Source organism: Lepidochelys kempii, chromosome 5, assembly GCF_965140285.1.
Source record: "Lepidochelys kempii isolate rLepKem1 chromosome 5, rLepKem1.hap1, whole genome shotgun sequence".
Lineage (NCBI taxonomy): Eukaryota > Metazoa > Chordata > Testudines > Cheloniidae > Lepidochelys > Lepidochelys kempii.
The window spans coordinates 100,453,970-100,473,058 of NC_136384.1; the positions used below are offsets into that span (position 1 = coordinate 100,453,970).

Sequence of the window (19,089 nt, forward strand, 5' to 3'; positions counted from 1 at the left end):
TCCGCATCAGAGTGTTGCTCTTTTAAGAGTTCTCAAAGCACGCTCCACACCTCATCCCTCTCAGATTTTGAAAGAAACTTCAGATGCTAAAACTTTGGGTCAAGTGCTGTAGCTATGTTTAGAAATCTCACATTGGTACCTTTTGTGTTTTGTCAAATCTGCAGTGAAAGTGTTCTTAAAATGAACATATGCTGGGTCATCATAAGAGACTGCTATAACATGAAATATATGGCAGAATGTGGGTAAAACAGAGTAGGAGACATACAATACTCCCCCAAGGAGTTCAGTCACAAATGTAATTAATGGCTTTTTTTTTCAAATGAGCATCATCAGCATGGAAGCATGACCTCTGGAATGGTGGTCGAAGCATGAAGGGGCATACGAATGTTTAGCGCATCTGGCACGTAAATACCTTGCAATGCTCGCTACAAAAGTGCCATGTGAATGCCTGTTCTCACTTTCAGGTGACATTGTAAATAAGAAGCGGGAGCAATATTTCCTAAAAATGTAAACAAACTTGTTTGAGTGATTGGCTGAACAAAAAGTAGGACTGAGTGAACTTGTAGGCTCTAAAGTTTCACATTGTTTTGTTTTTGAGTGCAGTTATGTAAAAACAAAAATCTACATTTGTAAGTTGCACTTACACAATAAAGAGATTGCACTACAGTACTTGTATGAGGTGAACTGAAAAATACTATTTCTTTTGATTGCCATTTTTACAGTGCAAATATTTGTAATAAAAAATAATATGAAGTGAGCACGGTCAACTTTGTATTCTGTGTTGTAACTGAAATCAATATATTTTAAAATGCAGAAAAACATCCAAAATATTTAATACATTTCAATTGGGTATTCTATTGTTTAACAGTGTGATTAAAACTGCGATTAATCACAATTAATTTGTTTGAGTTAATCAACTGCAATTAATTGACAGCCCTAACTCAAATCCCTTAATTATTCATTACCGTATTTAACCCCTCCCCAATTTTAATGCAGGCTGTTCCAAGTTGTGGGGAGGGCAGAGTAATGAAGTCTGCACTTTTATGAGGAATTTTCAGCAGCAGGAGATACTGAAAGTTCAGGTAGTGGGTTTAGCTGCTAAAGATAAACTCAGAGCAATCTCACATGTGGCCTTTTGACCATTTACAAAATACATTGTAGGGAAATTATTTAAGTGTTGTGTTCAAATATGGTCTTGGAATGAAAACATTTAAGTCTCATTCTCTTTGTAAGTCTTAGCAAAGTTTTGAAATAATGAACAAATCCAATTGGTTCTTGAAGTAGGCGAGCATGGTAATTTTTTGTCTGCACGCATCAACCTGAAGGTAACTGCTGGTGAATATGTCTTAAATGCAGGTTCTAAACATATAACCAGCAGGCAATAAACCTATTTATTCTTTATTCATGTTCAAGAAAAAGCTAGCAACTGAAAATTCCAAAATAGTTCAACCAAAATTTTGCTTCGGCCAAATGAAACATTTTGTTCAACCTACACCAAATTCACACAATAGTCAAAGGAAGAGGAGGAAGCAGCTCCCTTATAGCATTCAGCCCAGCAGTTATGGCACTCACTTGGGATGTGACACACCCCAGTTCAACTCCCCCCTCTGCCTGATGTGTAGGAGGGAGCTGAACATGGGTCCCTCACCTACCAGGGGAATGCCGTAACTACTGGTCATTGGGGTAGTCAGGGATGGGAATCTCATGCTCTCCTGTTGAAGCTTTTCAAATCTGTATAAATAATTAGTCACTGGGGCAGGAAGGCTGGAACCTGGGTCTGCCACCTCCCATGTGACTGAAAGCACCCCTGTATTCACACCCGACATATTATTGTAATGGTCTTTGTGCAAAATATACCTTGTGAGGTATCATTTAAAAACTACCAACACAATGGTCATCAATATCCTTCCGTAACGTATGAACAAAATGCGAATTAAGAGTTATGGACAAAGTGAAATTATGACTACACTGTGTTTACCAGGCAAGTCTGGAGTGGGAGTAAACCCATTTTTCAAAGACAAATGACAAGCTGACACCTCTAGCCAGTTGTTATCAAAGTTGACTGGCAATCACTTGTCAAGTCGCCATTCTTTGGCCACAAAGGGGAGCAGGAACAAATCAATCTGCATTTTAGCAAACAACAGTATGGATCCTCGTTCACCATGAGTCTCCAGGTCTCCTTTCTCACAGCTGGAATGAACTTTATCTAGAGATAACCCCCAGGAAAATGCATTTCAAAGGGTGACTGGACTATAAAAGTGAGGGGCAAACACACCCCAGGTTCTCGCTCTTTATTACCTAAGACAATGGAACCAGCCCTTTGACTTTGAGGGGAGATTCTGACCTGAGAATTTGGTCAGTCCTGTTGCTGGGAACATATGTTAAGGATTTCACCTTTAATCATATGTAGCTTGTTAAGTTTTTGCTACTAGGAAGCATTTTATCTTTATTATTCTGGTAACTACTGCAGATTTTAATACTTATATTTGTACTCATTTAAAACCTCCCTCTTTGTACTTAAATAAACTTGTTTTATTTTTAATCTAAACTAATCCGCTGTTGTGTTTAAACTGAACTGTTTGGTACCTTCCGTTAAAGTAGCCAACTGTTGAATATTGACCCTTTACAGGGGTAATGGACCTTTAATATCCAGACTGTCTAGGAAATGGCTGGACAGTGCAGAACACGTTTTTGGGAAAATTTGGGTCTGGGAGTTTGCTGGGGTCACCCTGCAGGTAGTAACCAAAGCTGCTGGAAGCCAGAGTGTGACTGGTGTGTTGCTGACAGGCTGCTGGGGTCAGAGCTGGTAGACCAGGGCCGCAGCTATACACACACACTCAGGGTGTGACCTGCCTGCTGTTAGGCAGTTTGTGAGTGGCCCTGGTTGGGAGCTACAGCAACGAAGCATTGGGAGGTACCCAAGATTGCAGGGCAGGCGCAACCTCTCACTGGTCTGGATTCCTGCGTCTTCCACCTCCCATGTCAATGGCCTGACCACTAGTCGACAGAGCCATTCTAATTCTCTTATTGGCCCAATGAATAATTATTTATACAAGTAGAACAAGAGATTGAGAGAGGCTTGCCCAGGATATCCCATAGCCCAGTGGCTAGGGCACTCTCCTGACAGTGAGACCCCCAAGTTCGAGTCCCTCCTCCACATCAGGCAGATGGAAGAACTGAACGAGGGTCCTCCCACATCCTGATGAATGCCCTAACCGCTGGGCTAAAGGCTGAAGGGGAGATGGAGGCAGCACATGCTCCCCACCCCCATTTTGTGAATGGTTCTGAAGTCGTCCTGTCCCCCACAAAAAATATTGTCCAAAACCATGTGGCAAATTCACATCTAATTCACGAATAGCTTTGGGTCAACCAAAACTGCATTTTTGGGACAAAGAAACTGTGTGCCTGACAAATTTTGCCCTCCTCTACACAGGACTATGCAAAGCAGTATACAGTTATAAGACTGCACAAAAAACCTTGTATGAATGTACATATGGACAATTGATGCACTAAATTCTGAATGCCTTATGCAATTTTTACTCCCGCAGAGCTTTTTATTTATGGTAGTAAATATGATTTATGTGGCAAGTTAAATTTATGGGACTGATGAAGCAAAAAAGTGGTAAAAAGTGATTAAAATGCTTCCCTCCTCCCTTGCAGATTTACAAAAGAAACTTGCAAACATTTCATATATGTGAGGAAGAGAAATTACATGAGGAAGGAAAGAAAGCAGAGCACCAAATACAAGCAAAATGAAGAGCTAATTCCTTTTCATTCTATGTAAGCATGTATGACATTCAGAGAATCACAAACAAGCCTATGCTGACCACAATAATGTCACAAGGAAATCATATGGAAAACATATTACTTTTAAAACTTATTTGTAAAGAGTCATTGTATATTATAAGAAATATTCATAAAACGGTGCTTTAATTCTCTTCTTGTAATGTTTAAATAAGGAATACAACATCCCACAAAGGCCTTAAAATAATGATTACATGTGACATAGCAAATGTGTCGTCAGCTGAAAATTGCAATTGCTCTCCCACTAGTTTTCTATACCCTTTCTACCTATTTTTAGGCACAAGCAATTTCTGAGCATGCAAATAATTTATGCACACAAATTTGTGTTTCCTGAGACTGTACTGCAAATGCAAATTGTTTGCTTAACTTTACATACTAAATTAGGTCTGCAAGACAAGTCTGTGTTGATATGACTCTCACTGAAAAAAAAAATATATATATATATAAATGCAACCTCCATGCAAATTAGTAGACACAAATCTGACCAAACAGCCTGCAACAGCTGAACTACCAAAGAATGTATGAGCTTCTTAATTACCTACAGCAACCATTTCTACTAACCAGAATAAAAACTTAAAACCTACAATAAAGTAGTGTTAAATTTAAAAAAAAAAAAAAATTTCTGCTCTCAGCTACATAAAATATCAATATGTGGAATGCTCATTGAAAACATTTTCACTATCAACAACCTTGAAAATGTTCTCAACATTTTTGTTTGTATCATCTTACTATTAAGTTTGTGAATATGTTCATTTGGCATATGTGGACAAAAGCTTAAAGAGCCTGTTGGGTTTGTTTAGGATTTAATATTAAAATAATCATTACAAAATCCAAGAATAGATATGTTTACAGTGAATATTTACATATAAATAGAAATGAAAATAGTTTTTAGTTTGGAATGTTACATTCACCTGTAATATCACAACCTTAACATTGTAATAGTTTTGGTAGTGCATTGGACCCAGAAAGCGAAATAGATTAGTAACTCACTGTAGTAACAAACGTGAAGCTATTTATTTTCACTGCCAAGCATAGGTGCTGACTCCGTGGGTGCTCTGGGGCTGGAGCACCCAGAGGGAAAAATTAGTGGGTGATCTGCACCCACCGGCAGCCAAGCTCCCCTCCCTGTCCCACCTCTCCTCCTCCTCCTCCTCCTCCCCTGAGCACACCATGTCCCCGCTCCTCCGACTACCTTCCAGCGCTTCCCGATGCCAAACAGCTGTTTGGCGGCGCTTAGGACTTTCCAGGAGGGAGTGGGGAGGAGCAGGGACGCGGCATGCTCAGGGGAGGAGACGCAGAAGAGGCGGGGATGGGGCGGGGACTTGGGGTAAGGGGGTGGAATGGGGGGCGGGGACTTTGGGGAAGGAGTGGAATGGGGGCAGGGCTAGGGTGGTGCGGGGCGGAGGTAGAGTCGAGCACCCACCGGGAACAGTGGAAGTCGGTGCCTATGCTGCCAAGCTGAGTGAAATACAGGTAGTCAAGAAAGAGCACGAATGGGTAAATACGTATTAAATCTGAAAGAATTTTTAAAGTCTAACAACCTAAAGGTATTAGTAGTAGAAAAAAGCAGGCACCCAAAATATATATTTTAACTTAATAAAACATCGTACTGTTACAAACACTAACCTCTTTATATGCAGAGCATAGATACATTACGTTTATATTTGATAAGATTTATTATGGTTATTTGTCATATACTAATAAGAATCTTTTCATGGTGAAGAGGACTTCAAATCTTCATCATGAAAAATTTCATGATGGTATATGGCAAAGATGAATAAGACGACGACTTCAAAACAAAACAAACAAAACAAAAAAACCCCCAAAAAACCCCAAAATCTCCATGATAGCTAGTCCGAAGCCCAGTTGAAACAGGAGAAGGGTTGGTGTCAGATTGGCGGCTAGACATGAAAACTCACCATAAAACTGACACTACGAGTCCTCAGATGAATCAAGAAAATGAGGGGGTATTCTAGAAACAACGCACAGTTCCCTTTGAGTTCTGAGGATAGAGAGGCCTTTTGATGCGGTTAACACAAGGAAGAAGATGGCAACTTCAAATGAAAGGGCAAATTCTCTCCACTATACCATGAAAACACAAAGGCTGAAGACAGAAGTTTTCTGCTCCAATTGTGACTCCTGTACAAACTCCCCCAGAGATGCTGCTCCATGTGTTTTCTACAAGCAGGGGAACCGAGGTGTTTTCCAGCCCAGCTCTTTGGGTCGAAGTGTCTGTGTGCACAAACCCAGTAATCCACAAAAACACAGACATGCTATTCCAACATGCAGATACCTACATGTATCACAGTAATGCAGGACCACTGCAGTTAAAATATGGGCACACATTAATACTACTTTGTAGCACATATGTCTGTTTGGAGGGCATTTTTACAAGGAGGCAGAATTTGGCCCAAACTGGTCCCATCAGAAAATAGACTAATGAACCTAATAGATTTCCATCATAAATCATGCAAATAGATTATTTTCCAAGCAAGAATGTGTAAAATATCTCCCTGGGTTAAGATATTTTCCTACATATATGATATGATATCTGTAACGTATTTTCAGTAACTTAAATTAAACAAACCATTACCTGCTGGAATAAAGCAGAGTTCCATCACGTTGATACTGTTCATCTACATACAAAGAAGAAGAAGAAATAGTGGTTGCTAAGGAAGCTGCTTCAAATAGAGATGGAGTGCTTGGCACTAAATCCGGACGGTGCCGTGAACCTAATACTGTATAGGAGAAAATACATATGTTTCACTGTATATTCATTTTTAAAAATCTCATTTTTAATACAACTATCAGGGAAGTTTATGTTACTCCTGGGGAAATTCTGCTCCCAAATAATTAAAAATTATGTGCACGATATTTTAAAATTCTGCATATTTTATTTGTCAAAATAACAATCACAACAGTTTCAATTATTTTGGTAATTTATTTCAAAATACCTGTCGGCAAGTATGTCTAACAGTACAGACAACAAAAAAGATTCAGGAAATGTTTTTTGATAAATAGTTTCCTTACTAGGCATATTAATACAGAACTAAGTAATAGATCATTTAAACTCCAATACAGAAATATATTTCCTGCACCCCTCAGAAGCAGTGCAAAGGCTTGGGGGAGCCAGGGGTAATGGAGGAAATGAGGGAGAGCGAAGTAATTACTCAGAAGGAGCCTGGGAGTGAACCTGGAAGATTGCTGGGTGTGGGAAGTATGGAAGAGCTTTTTTGATAGGGTGCGGGGGGAAGGGATTGTTAGCGAGTTCGGGAGCCTCCCCCTTGCAGACCCTGGCTGACCGCCAGCCTCTCCCATTCAGTCAGACACATCTGCCCCTGTCCCCATGTGTCCCTGCACCCCCACTACCGTTCAGTCCTGGTTTAGTGCTGTCCCTCCACTAGCTCCCACACCCCAGTCTGTCCCCCCACTAGCGCTTCTGAACCCCAGTCTATGTGACCCCCCGACAGCAGCCCCATGTGCCCCCCTGTCTTCATCCCCCCCCATATCCTGTGCCTCCTCACCTGGCTTTGTGGGCAAGGCACTGTGAGTAAGGGAGCCACTGCTGGCTGCCCTCTCTTCTGGTGCCACAACAGCCCCTGGTGGGCAAAAGGTGTAATTGCAGCATCTCCCTGGCAGAATCTATTTTCTGCGGGGTGGCGGGTGGGGTCTGCAAGGGACATGAATTCTGCATGTGCACAGTGGTGTAGAATTCCCCCAGGCGTATTATGTTATAACCTATCAGTATCTAAACAACGCACAAGCACACAGTATAACAATACTAATTTTCCAGAAGCAATCTAACACGTTTAACTAATGAGATTAATAGTTAATAAGATCTAGTCAGTGATGCAGGCACACTTCCACACGTGTAAGCCTCTTTAAAACCAAGAACATGCTTATGCAGCTAGCTAAGACATTTAGCACAATCTAGGTTCTCTATTTTGAACAACTGTGGCACTGATACCCAGGTTAGCCATTCCAAAATATTACCTTCTTCATCAAGGCTGGAAAAGCTTTGTCCTTCAGTAAGCATGTCATGCTTTTCATCCTTCCATTCTTGGCTAACAGCAGACACAATTTCTTGTGATGTTGCCTTTAGGGCTGCAATGGAACTGCATCGTCTCTTGGAAGGAGAGGACTTTAGAGCTGCATTAAGAAAAAAGTGTAATGAACAAAGCTGGTGAATTATAGTGTTTTATTCATCTTTCACAGACTACATATAGTTTTACTAACTACAAACCCCTTTCTAAATGCAGATCAAGAATAAATCTAGATAAGAACATTTTAACATATACCAGTTTTATTCTACAGAGTCCATATTAGACATTGTGTCTCAAAGTCTGAATTGCGGTTTTATGGTCTTAGGGCCAAAAAGACTACTGCCTGTTAATTGCTTTTGACATTTTCTACACTGCAAGTCATAACTTGAGTATCTGCCTGTAAAAGTCAGAGAAAAAGAACAGAATGCAGGATAATGAAAGGAAGGAAGAGAACCCCTAAAGAGGATGCCATAGGCAATGGCTATGCTAACGCTGAACTGGCCTATGCCTAACACTGTCCCGGATTATCACAATTTTGTCTGTTTAAAAGGCCAGGTAAACTCTTGTTCTGTGCATTGAACACTGGGGTGTTACACTGTAAAAGCATATAGACAGAGCTGTGGTTAAGACACTGGAGTGAGACTGCTCTCCTACTGTACAAACAAGTTTTTCTTCCTGCTGTGATCTCCCTGCATTGCAAAGTGAACAATGGAACTCAAACTTCCATGGATCTACAATGGTGAGCACCAGAATTCAGTCTGTCCTGTCTCATGACTGCCAAAATATTTCCTTCCAAGGCCCCTGATTGAAAAGGCCCCCTAATCTCCCATCCATTTCCCAAGCCATCCTCCCAAAATGAGCTACTGACATTGCTAGAGCTCCAAAGCACTATGTTCATACAAATAAATAATAAATAATCACTGAAGTCTTTTAGGAGTCCCACAAGCCTTACTTCTTCACACAGGATGCCACAAGACCAAGTGCCAGAAAGAAGCTTCCTTTAGATGGTGAGGTTGCTGCCTTTACAGTGTTTACAGCCTCTGCTACCCTGAAAAGCTCAGGGCTGAAACTTTGATCCTCATCCATGGGGAACTTCATTGCACTGCCATTAGGATTGCCGGGATGGCCAGTTGACAGCATTCCCAATGCACAATTATTTTAGAAAAGCTACCTGTCCTAATGGAAGCATATTAATAGAATCTCAGGATTAGCTGGAAGCGAAAGGAGAGCAGGGTAATATGAGAGACCGTTACCATAGAACGCAGCAGAACCTCTGATCAACAAGGGACCCAGCAGAGGGACCAGAGGATTGAAAGTTTTTAAAGACATTCTCAGAGGAAGCTAGCAGCCTTACATAATTTGGCTAAATAGGACATTCTGAATTCTTTATTTTGCAAAAAAAATGAAAATGTCCTTAAAACCTTTAATATACAAGTAGATACACAGTCTTGTGTCAAGAGCAAACCATGAAAAGAACCATCAGATACATCATGTTAGAACTTTAGATATGATTAGTTTTGAAGAGCAAGAAAGAAGATAGAAAACTATAACTAAGAAGATTGAGCCCAAAAAGGGATAGAAGGCAAATACTCAGAGTCTTTCAACCTAGTCACCAACAATATATGGTCTTCCTGGGAATAAGACAGGAGCAGACTGAGAACAAACCAAAGTCCGAGAGTAGCCCAACTAGTAACCAAACAAAAATTAATATTCCAAGCATAGTTACACTAAAGGCATTGTCATGGAACAGTATTGTTTCCTTTCCCTATGGCTAATCAGGTTACATTACCTCAGATATATTAGCTTACATTTCCCCCATGCTGAATCGCATTTTATTATTCTCATTGTCTAGATCCCTTTGTCAGGAGAAGGGCTTTTAATTGTGCATTTTCCCAGCAACTCACAAAACAGAGCCCTGATTTGAGCTGTTAGGTACTCCCATTAATGTATGATAAAGGGCACAGAATTTCATGAGTTCAGTCAGATCATCATCCACATTTGGATCTTTCCAAGAATAATTTTTGAATTCTGGTCTGCTGGAGAATAATACTATTGTCTTTAGATCAAATGTAGATGAATAAAGGCCAGTACAATGTGAAAAATATTGACTTCCAGTCTGGAATTTTTAATGAAAATAAAACCTGAATTGAACTTTTGATGGAAAGAGCCAGTAAAATCATAGCTTGCTAGAATCAGATTTTACCAGATAATCTCTTTATCTCATAATTAGCTAGTGACTGTCCAATTTTCATCTGTAATTGTTTACAACCAAAATGGCTTTAATATTATGTAAATCTAAATCTTCTTGAGGACACAATTACAAGTGAAAAGCTTATTTAACTCAAAGAATTTAAAAAAGGTATCTGACATTTTCAGCGCTACCATACCTAAGGTTAGTGTGAAAAACTTTAAGGGCCAAATCTTCAAAAGTGACCTTTAATTTTGCTCTGTTTTTTTCCCCTTCAATACCCAAAAGATAGTGAATTAAAACTACATTCAAAAGTAGAGGCATGGTATGGCCCCTTTGAAAACATGGGGCATGTTGGCTCCTTAAGCCTCTCAACAGCCCACACTATGAGTAAAGATTTAGACAAGACTGCCACTAGAAGAAAGGAAGACTGATGCTAATCCCATTTGCTAGACACGGTCCAACCTGCCCCCTTATGAAGCATAGGCCCCAGGTAAATAGTAGTATATGATCATGTAATTAAACATTATAATATAAATGCAGAGTTAAGGCTGTACCCACAACCTCAACTTAAGCATTTCCTAACTTTTGAGTGCTTCCATTTGCTGCCTTAGCATTCTTTTAAACATATGCCATAAAAACAAACAACTGCTTCTCTGCATTTCTTCAGCTCATTCTAAGGATTACAGAGAACTTTGTAAACCAGAATCAACTAAACATCCCAAGACCCCTGTGTGCTGAGGAAGTACCTTTTCCCCCATTTACTAATGAGGTATCAGAAGGCTAAGTTACTTGCTCGTGGTCATACAGTAAGTCTGTGACTGAGTAGAACTCTGATTCCAATTCCTGTGCTTCAACCATACAACTACTCCTTCCCTTTTATGTATTACTAATGGTTACTTATGTTATAGTAACAACCACCTGCAGTGATAAAAATTGGGCCCTATTGGGCTAGGCATTGTGTAAGCAGAAGGTAGACATGATCCCAGTCCCAACCAGCAAGACCAGTCTTCTTCATGTATACCTTGTCACACTCCTATAAAAATGCTTTTCAACTTTCTTATTAGCATGGATTGGATTTGGACATTAGTAAATATCATTAGAGTTGCAAGACAGCGAAGAGAAAAATCAACTATTTATTTATAAAACCCAACTGAGGGGCCTGGTTGCTCTCTTTCACATATAGCACAGTCTTGAAGTGAATAATTTTAAAGGAAAATTCAGGTATTATATTGTAGCTCTGGCCCAAAATTTAGATTCCGATCACGTGTACCCACATGAGTATTAAAAAACCTAACAAGAGAAATGTTTTCATGAAATTACATTTTGAAAATATTTCAAGGGGTTTTTTTGTTTTTTTTTTTATAAAAGCCCTTCAGTACTTAAAAACAGAAACTTGAAAAGAACCAGCTTAATTTCACTGCCTAAGCTAAATGAAGTGCAAGAAGCAAATAAGCAGTACATGTAGGGCTTCTGTTTTGGGGGTTTAATAATTTCATATTTCTGGATTTATTTTTAGTGTATTTTGAGTTTTATGTAGATGTCCAAAAATTGGAGATTTTCAGGGCTTTCTCTGCATATACTGTAATGAGCAATGTATATGATAGACTTTATAGCATATACTACTATAATGAATAATTTCTTTGTAATGTTCACTTGTGCACTTTAATGTAGTGCTGTTTCAAAGAGCACCATGTTATAGCATACGGAGAAACCTTTAGTGCACACCAGGAGGGTTTACATGGACCAATTAACGCACAACACATTAGAGCACTTTAGAAATCACACGCCTCATAGTTCGCCTTACTGCTCTGTGTAGACAAGCCCTTAGTTACAAGTAACCATTTCTGGTGGTTATTGGATAAACACCTCTCTAATTTTTTTTCTTGGGGTATTTTATCAATGTTTATTAGTTAAAGCCAAAAAATCAGAAGCCCTGAGTAGAAGAATTTCAAAAGATCTTAATTGAAAACGAATCGAAACCTTAATTGAAACCTGTTTTTGGTTACAAACATAATGCATAAATATTGTACAAGAATTAATGTTGAGTTCAAACCAAATGTACAGTAATAGTAATACATTAATATAAAAATTATTTCAATGAATTCTTAGAAAATCATCAAAGTCAAGGACTGCATTATTTTATGGGCTCAATGTTCAGTATGGCTTACCAGGAATAAGGGTTTAATAGAATCTATATTAATTTAACCAAATTTGAATACATGGAGGTCAGACAGCAAAATTTTTCTTAACAAATCATGTTCTGAATTTTGATGACCCAGCAACCCAGACTGAGTACGCATAACCCAAGGGCCAGACTGTCCCTCCCAAGCAGTGCTTAATTTGTAATGAAAGAGGTGTGGGGACTCAAGCAATTTTTTTACTCTCATAACTGACATAGCAAGTCTAAAGGTGTTGGGGCTATGAACAGCTAAGCCTAGAGGTGCCAGGTCTCAGTCCTGGCATAAAGTAAGCCCTGCCTCCAGGGTTAAAAGTTGTGGAAGGGCACTTTTTGCTTGTAAATCTCCATAAGGAGATTCCTCCAAGATTCTCCTGCATCATCCTGTTTACTCAACCCTTTCCTCTATGTGGAAAGCCCTTTGCAGGGCCCAGGGGGGTGGTGTCCAAGAGGCGTCATCCATGTGAGGATCTAATTAGGGAGAATCTAGGTTTAAGATCTTAGTAGCAACTTTGGAACAACATATGCCTTAGGAAATAATTATAGCATATGTCTTTTTAGCTTGTGTAACAGGGAGATCTATCCTCTTCAAGGAGCAGTGGGGATTGGAACCATCCAACGTGTTTCATGACATTGCCTCTTTAAGGAATAGGTGTTTAAAGGAGCAGTGGACAAGCTTGGAGAATCGGAGCCAGAGGGTAATCAGGGAGCTACCTCCTGAACAGGATAAAAACCCAGCTAGTATTTGACTACAGGAGATAGAAGAGGTTCTGTGAAGCGGGGTTGGAACCCAGATACCAGTAGGCCTGGGAAGCCTGCTTGAGTCGGTACCCAGCCCCACGCAGGACGGCTGAGGAATCGCTTACCCAGGGGTTCAGATTTGAGACTCCAGGGAGCAGGGTCGGATGAGGCCTGTGGAAAAGACTGTCCAGAGAAGTCATGGTTTACAGTGTGACTGAGCTCCCTGCCTCACAAGTAACTGGAGGAGAAAACTGGGAACCTGAAGACCTGCTGTACCCTATTTGGCAGGGCTGTGGAACTATGGCAATATTAATTTGTTCTTCTCTTTATGCAGCACAATTTGGAATCAAGAAACAAAATATCTGAGTTATTTCTCAAAAACTTTTACTGAAAACCAGCTTCCCACACCCAAATGGAAGGTAATTACTGGAATGTTATTTGTTCTACTCTAACTTTCTAGGTCTTCCTAGTTTCACTTCTTGTCTGGTTAGAGAGGAATGGGCTCTCACATCTTTTACTTTTGAATGTTATAGATACTCCTGCTCTTTTAAGTCAGAGAATCTAGTGCCATTTCAGTGGGTAGGGATGAAGGTGATAAATGTGGTTAATAAACCGTCCAGCAACATTTTAAATTTAATTCAGCAGAGAGTTTCATTGCTGCCTGCACTACTGGTGGCCCTCTCTGGTTACACAGATCTTTGTATCCTTATTGAAGTATTTTTGTAATCTTTTGGTGGTGCTTTCTCATTTCTGCCCAACTAACTTCTAGTGACGTGCCCATTAATCTTGAAATGAGTTAGATGATTAAAGAAAGGCGAAATGAAGAGAAAAAAAGTTGAAATAGGATTTTAATCACAAAGAGGAGAGAATTTAATAATTTAGACACCTCCATCTTTCCAGATTCTCAAACCCTAAAGCACAACAGAAAAGGAATCGGAGAAGGTCCATCCTTACCAAATTTGTCAGATTTAGGGCCCAATCCTTCAATCTTCATTTATGTGACTTAGATACATTCAAGTCAATGGGACTACTCATGTGAACAAGGGCTGCAGGATAGGGTGTTACCTATTAGCTTTAAATGTCCCTGACATTTAAAAATAAATCACAAATGTCCTAATTCCAAAGATATAGGGAAAGCTCCTATTGGCTTCAATGATCAGAAGGGTTTGGGCTCTTAGTATTTGTAAAGTGATGTGAGACCCCTAAATGAAAGGTACTATTCTACAGGAGTGTAAAACACTACAAAAGTACAGAGTATGAAGTTATCCCAAGGGCTTAAAATGACAAACCCTTACCTTGAACTTTTTTGAAAACCCTCGAACTCATGAACTTTAAAAACCTGTCTGCATAAAAACTTGGTCTGTGGACTGAAACAGTGTCCTAAAAAGACAGAAAAGACCTTAAAGTTACACTCTTCATATGCAATTCAAGATGATATGTGCAAGAGAAAAACCTGACACGTTTTGGGTAAGTTATATCATGCCCTGTTTGGGAATTCATGCAAGGAGATCTAGGATTTTACCTTCTCAGAGGTTACTGTGTAATTACTACACCCCTCTGCCACCCATTTTCTTTCACTGTAATCTTGACAAAAGATCGGTCTAATTATTTTAAGCATTCAAGATAATTTAGAAATACCCCTTTATAATTTATTCGATTCATATTTTACAAAGTCTTGTTCATATTTAAAAATGTGTCATTTCCCTTTTTGGGTAAAAATCTCAACTGAAGGCTCAATATTCAAACATGGGTGCCCTAAAACGACTAAATTCCTTATTGGAATGCTTTAATCAAGCACTGATGGGCACTTAACATGGCAGTGCATCTAAGGGCCCACTGAATACCCTGGGGCCAAATTCTGCCCTGCGTGACATTCTTTGCAACTGGACTGATGTTGATTCAGGGCACAATTTGAGTATTTAATTAACTTTAAATTAGTTTTGGGGATGGATTACTCCATCCCCATTTTAGTTGTATTGTGAGGATAGTTTTGTGTAACCTGGTACAGTGTAGTTATAAGGATGTTCTGGTCACCTTTGCATGTGTATCTGTTTTTCTTTTTATCTTTTATTTAAAAAATTAAACAATCAGCAGCAAAGTAAGATGAACATATGTCAGAAATCACATAACTAAAATCATTAAGGAAAAACATACTGAAACAAAATCACATCTAATTGCCTAGATACCACAGTGATGGGTGGATTATAAACGTAATAGCTCGCTGTCTTAAACAAGAATCAGAATTTTATTCTGAAAAATGCTAATAATTTAAGAAGCAACTTACCCCATCATATACAAGTGCTTTCCAGGAATGTTCTAGCTTCTTCATTAACCTAAGCAATTAAATAAATTAAAAAAAAAAAAACCCATGTTGTGAAATTCCCTCATTTTGCAGCCATCTCAGAATACTTTATTAAGATAATGGCTTAACATACAGCAAAATATTTCCATTCTAAACTGCCACTTACCTGTAAGACTGTAGGATATCAATAATACCCATAAATAGAAGCAGCTTTTCTCCTTTATGGCTTTTAGCTGGAATGCCTCCCATTCTAATGGCAACAACAAAATAATTTTATTAGATGTTGTATTTTATCAGACCTTTTTAATGTCACTATTTAGAAGGTGAACTGCATTTACTTTAAAAAAAATCAGCAGCATTAAGGCTAGTTGTTGAATGCAAGCTGCCCAGGGCTTCTTGTCTCCTCACTGGGAGCAGGGGGGTGGCGGGGTGAAGCCACCCAGGGCCTTCTTGCCCTTGGGGAGTGGGGTCCAGTTGCCCTTGTGTCCCACCTCCGCTCCCCCATCCAGCTCCTGAGCCGTGAAAAATCACAAGACAGCCAACATTCCCAGCCAGGAGTGGGGTCCAGCTGCCCCAGCTCTGGGAGCAGCTGGGCTCTAGGTGCCTGGCTTTCTTGTCAATTTCATGGCGGAGAACAGCCAGTGTACGGAATGCAGTGTCTACACAAAACACTGCATTGCCCTAACCATAGGCACCGACTCTGTGGGAGCTCCAGCATTGGAGCATCTGCGGAAAAAAAATTAATGTTCACTTAACACCCGCCGGTGGTCCTGCTGATCAACTCCTCCCTCTCCCTCCCAGTACCTCCCACCCGCTACGATCAGCTGTTCTGCAGCATGCAGGAGTTGCTAGGGGAGGAGGGGAGGAGCAGGGATGGGGCGCGCTCGGGGGAGTGGGCGGAACTGGGCAGGAAGAGGCAGGGCGGGGCGGAGATTTGGGGGAAGAGGTGGAGCAGGGGCAGGCCTGGGACTGAGCAGGGGTTGAGCACCCCCGGGGAAAAGGAAGAAGCCAGCGCCTATAGCCCTAACTACACAGACATAAGCCCTCCGCCTCTCGTTTATTATGCCAGCAGAGCAAAAGAGTGACATGAACGGACTGAGCATTTCATTGTGTACAACTCCACTGTTTTGTCGACAAAAGCTTACTTTTGTGGACAAAAAACTGTGTAGTGTAGACAAGGCCTTAGAAGCCAACATTCAATTGACTTTCAATGGGGCCTAGGTTTCTAAGTCTTCTGGGCACTTAAAATTTTACCCAACATCCCTACTCATGTAAATAATGCCAGAGGATTTTTGATGATCCTATGCTTTAAGACTCATTGAAAACAGAACACTTCCAATAACACAAAGTCCCCACCACCATGCTTGAGCATTGGTTCAGTATAACTCGGCTCATTCTTGGATGCAAATGAGAGTGTAATATTGTACACCCTGGGCACAATTCAGCTCTTTGTCTCAACTTATATTCTCGTGCTTCAAACATTTGAAGTTGTGAATAAATAATAATAATAATGCCTAGCTCTTATATAGCACTTTTTGTCAGCAGATCTCAATGTGCTTTACACAAGGAGGTCAGTATTATTATCCTCACTTTCATATGGGGAAACTGCCGCACTGGAAGGTAAAGTGACTTCTCCAAGGTCACCCAGCAGTCCAGTGGCAAAGCTGGGAACAGAACAGTATTATCCTCCCATTAATTTGTTGTAAGTTTAAACCCATGCTTCATTAGCATTAATGGTATTTACCTGCATAACTCCCTGGTTAACGGACAGTAAGCCCTTTTCAATGTGAAATTAAGTCTCTGTTATATCAAGGATTGATTACACAGAATAAGAATGCTGACTGTAACTCTCTTATTAGCACGGAACATACATCAAGGATAGAATAATTTGAGGAGCCCTTGATTCTTGGAATGACAAAAGTTGAAATGTTTCACCCCTTTCTGTAAAATGTATCTGTCACAACCTTAAAATTCTCTGCATGTCACAGCCTGTTGTCAGACATTAAGGTGACAGAAGTATTGTCTTTTGAATGTGATATAAAGCAGAGGTGCTGATCACCATGGTTATTAAAAATTCCATGGCACTATTTGTAAGTGAAGGAGTCTTAACATCGATGTCCTGGCTGAATTCCAGCCTGGATAATTACAATCTGCCTATCTAAAATTCCTCTGCAGCTTCAGTTAGATAGGAAGAGGAGAGTAATATGTTCTAAACTGTAGTGTGGTGTTTCTGTAACCTGTTAAAATATCTGTCTTGTTCCACCTCAGCAGTGGCTGCACTTCAACAGTTGGTGAAGCAATTCCTGTGTATGTAGTGAGTACATTTCTTTGGGATGACAGGCACTACAGAAATATCAATATAATCAATATCAATAATCGCTTTGCTCACAGTGCTGACACTGTTTACAGTTAAACAGAGATTATGTGTTGAGGTCTTATAAAAGATATATAATGAAAGTCATTACAAGTGAGTTCACTACGTGCCGATAAATTGTTCTAAATTAGAACTGCAATTGCTATCATGTATTTAAAGATAAATAAACTGAATCAAAGTTTTTATTTCCTGGTCTCCAGTGAACCTTGGTATGCAAGCTTGGAATGTTTTTTAAGAAAGCATTTAGCTTAATCCTTCAATCACTCCTACGTAGCGCCTTCCTGGACGGGAAGCTAGCCAGAGTTAGATTTAATACAACGTAAAACAGTTTGCAGAAATAAAAATTTAGAAATTCCCAATCAATTTTTAACAGATTTTGGGGACTTACGTATTTGTAGCTTCAGTGGTGACAGATTCCCCAGACTTTCCAGGACCCTGTATGGATTCCATGGCTGTAGAATAGAGAACTTTCTGTCCCCCAGGACGTTTGGCATCAGATGCATTCTGGGAACTCTCCCCATCCTTCTCTTTTGTGATACTGTCCAATACATGGACCCCCAGCAGCAGACTATAATCCATGATTTTAAAGCTTTCCAGCACCTATTAATGAAGAAGGACTGCGTGTACTGTAACACACACAAATGACTACACACAATTTAAATTTCTGCTGTGTAATTCAACAACTGGAGAAAATCCAAATAAAAGGAAAAAAACCCATACAGGTATGTCAATATAATGGGTTTGATGACGACAGTTTGCGGAAACGTTAACCAAAGTAATATTTTTGTACTAGCCTCCCACCTTCTGTCTGAGATTCCCAGAGCAACTTACAAATGTTAATAAGCTAACCATCACAGCACCCTCATTAAAAGTTGGAAAACTAAAATACATAGAAATGTAAGGCCTAATTTAAGGCCATTTTCAGCTGGAGAGTTTGCCTCACCAGCAACTCCATTTCATTTCTAGTGAGGAAGCAGTTAATTAGTTGTCTTCTACTCTGATGCACTATATACATTATTTTTACCCTATCTGCTATACATATACAAACCCAGTGCTGAACAAAATCCTTGAAGGGCAGATTTTCAAAAAGGAAAAGGGGCAGTCAAGATGCCCCACTCCCATGAAAAGTCAGTCGGATTTGGCATCTAACTCCCATTTGTGCCTTTGACAATCTCTCCGTAACAGGCCAAAACTGGCGAATATAAACTTTATACTTGAACTATGACTTGATTTTTAACCAGTTCCCTCCCCTGGTCCTACCAATCACATGGACTCCCTGACCTTGACAGGTTCCACTTCCCCATTCTTGCAAGTATGTAAGAGATTCTAATCTCAGTTGCACCAGTATGAATCCAGAGGAACTCCATTAAAAGGAAAAACCTCTCTCTGAGTCAATTAACTGTTCTTAGGATCTCCTTCAGTCCCCCTTTTTACATTTTAATACTATATCAGAATCAG

General features: G+C 39.9%; 1 protein-coding gene across 9 annotated transcripts in view; it reads right to left on the reverse strand.

The window, feature by feature from the left end:
• The window catches only part of PIP5K1B (phosphatidylinositol-4-phosphate 5-kinase type 1 beta), a 166,832-nt gene that overhangs the window by 36,701 nt on the left and 111,042 nt on the right, over positions 1 to 19,089 (reverse strand). For all 9 annotated transcript variants that reach the window (XM_073345202.2, XM_073345199.2, XM_073345193.1 and 6 more), the window contains 6 exons: positions 18,020 to 18,231; positions 15,424 to 15,507; positions 15,240 to 15,288; positions 14,251 to 14,335; positions 7,798 to 7,953; positions 6,398 to 6,542 (listed from right to left, as the gene is read on the reverse strand). In XM_073345202.2, coding sequence (XP_073201303.1) covers positions 6,398 to 6,542; positions 7,798 to 7,953; positions 14,251 to 14,335; positions 15,240 to 15,288; positions 15,424 to 15,507; positions 18,020 to 18,231 — 731 coding nt within the window. The remainder of the gene's footprint in view (positions 1 to 6,397; positions 6,543 to 7,797; positions 7,954 to 14,250; positions 14,336 to 15,239; positions 15,289 to 15,423; positions 15,508 to 18,019; positions 18,232 to 19,089) is intronic.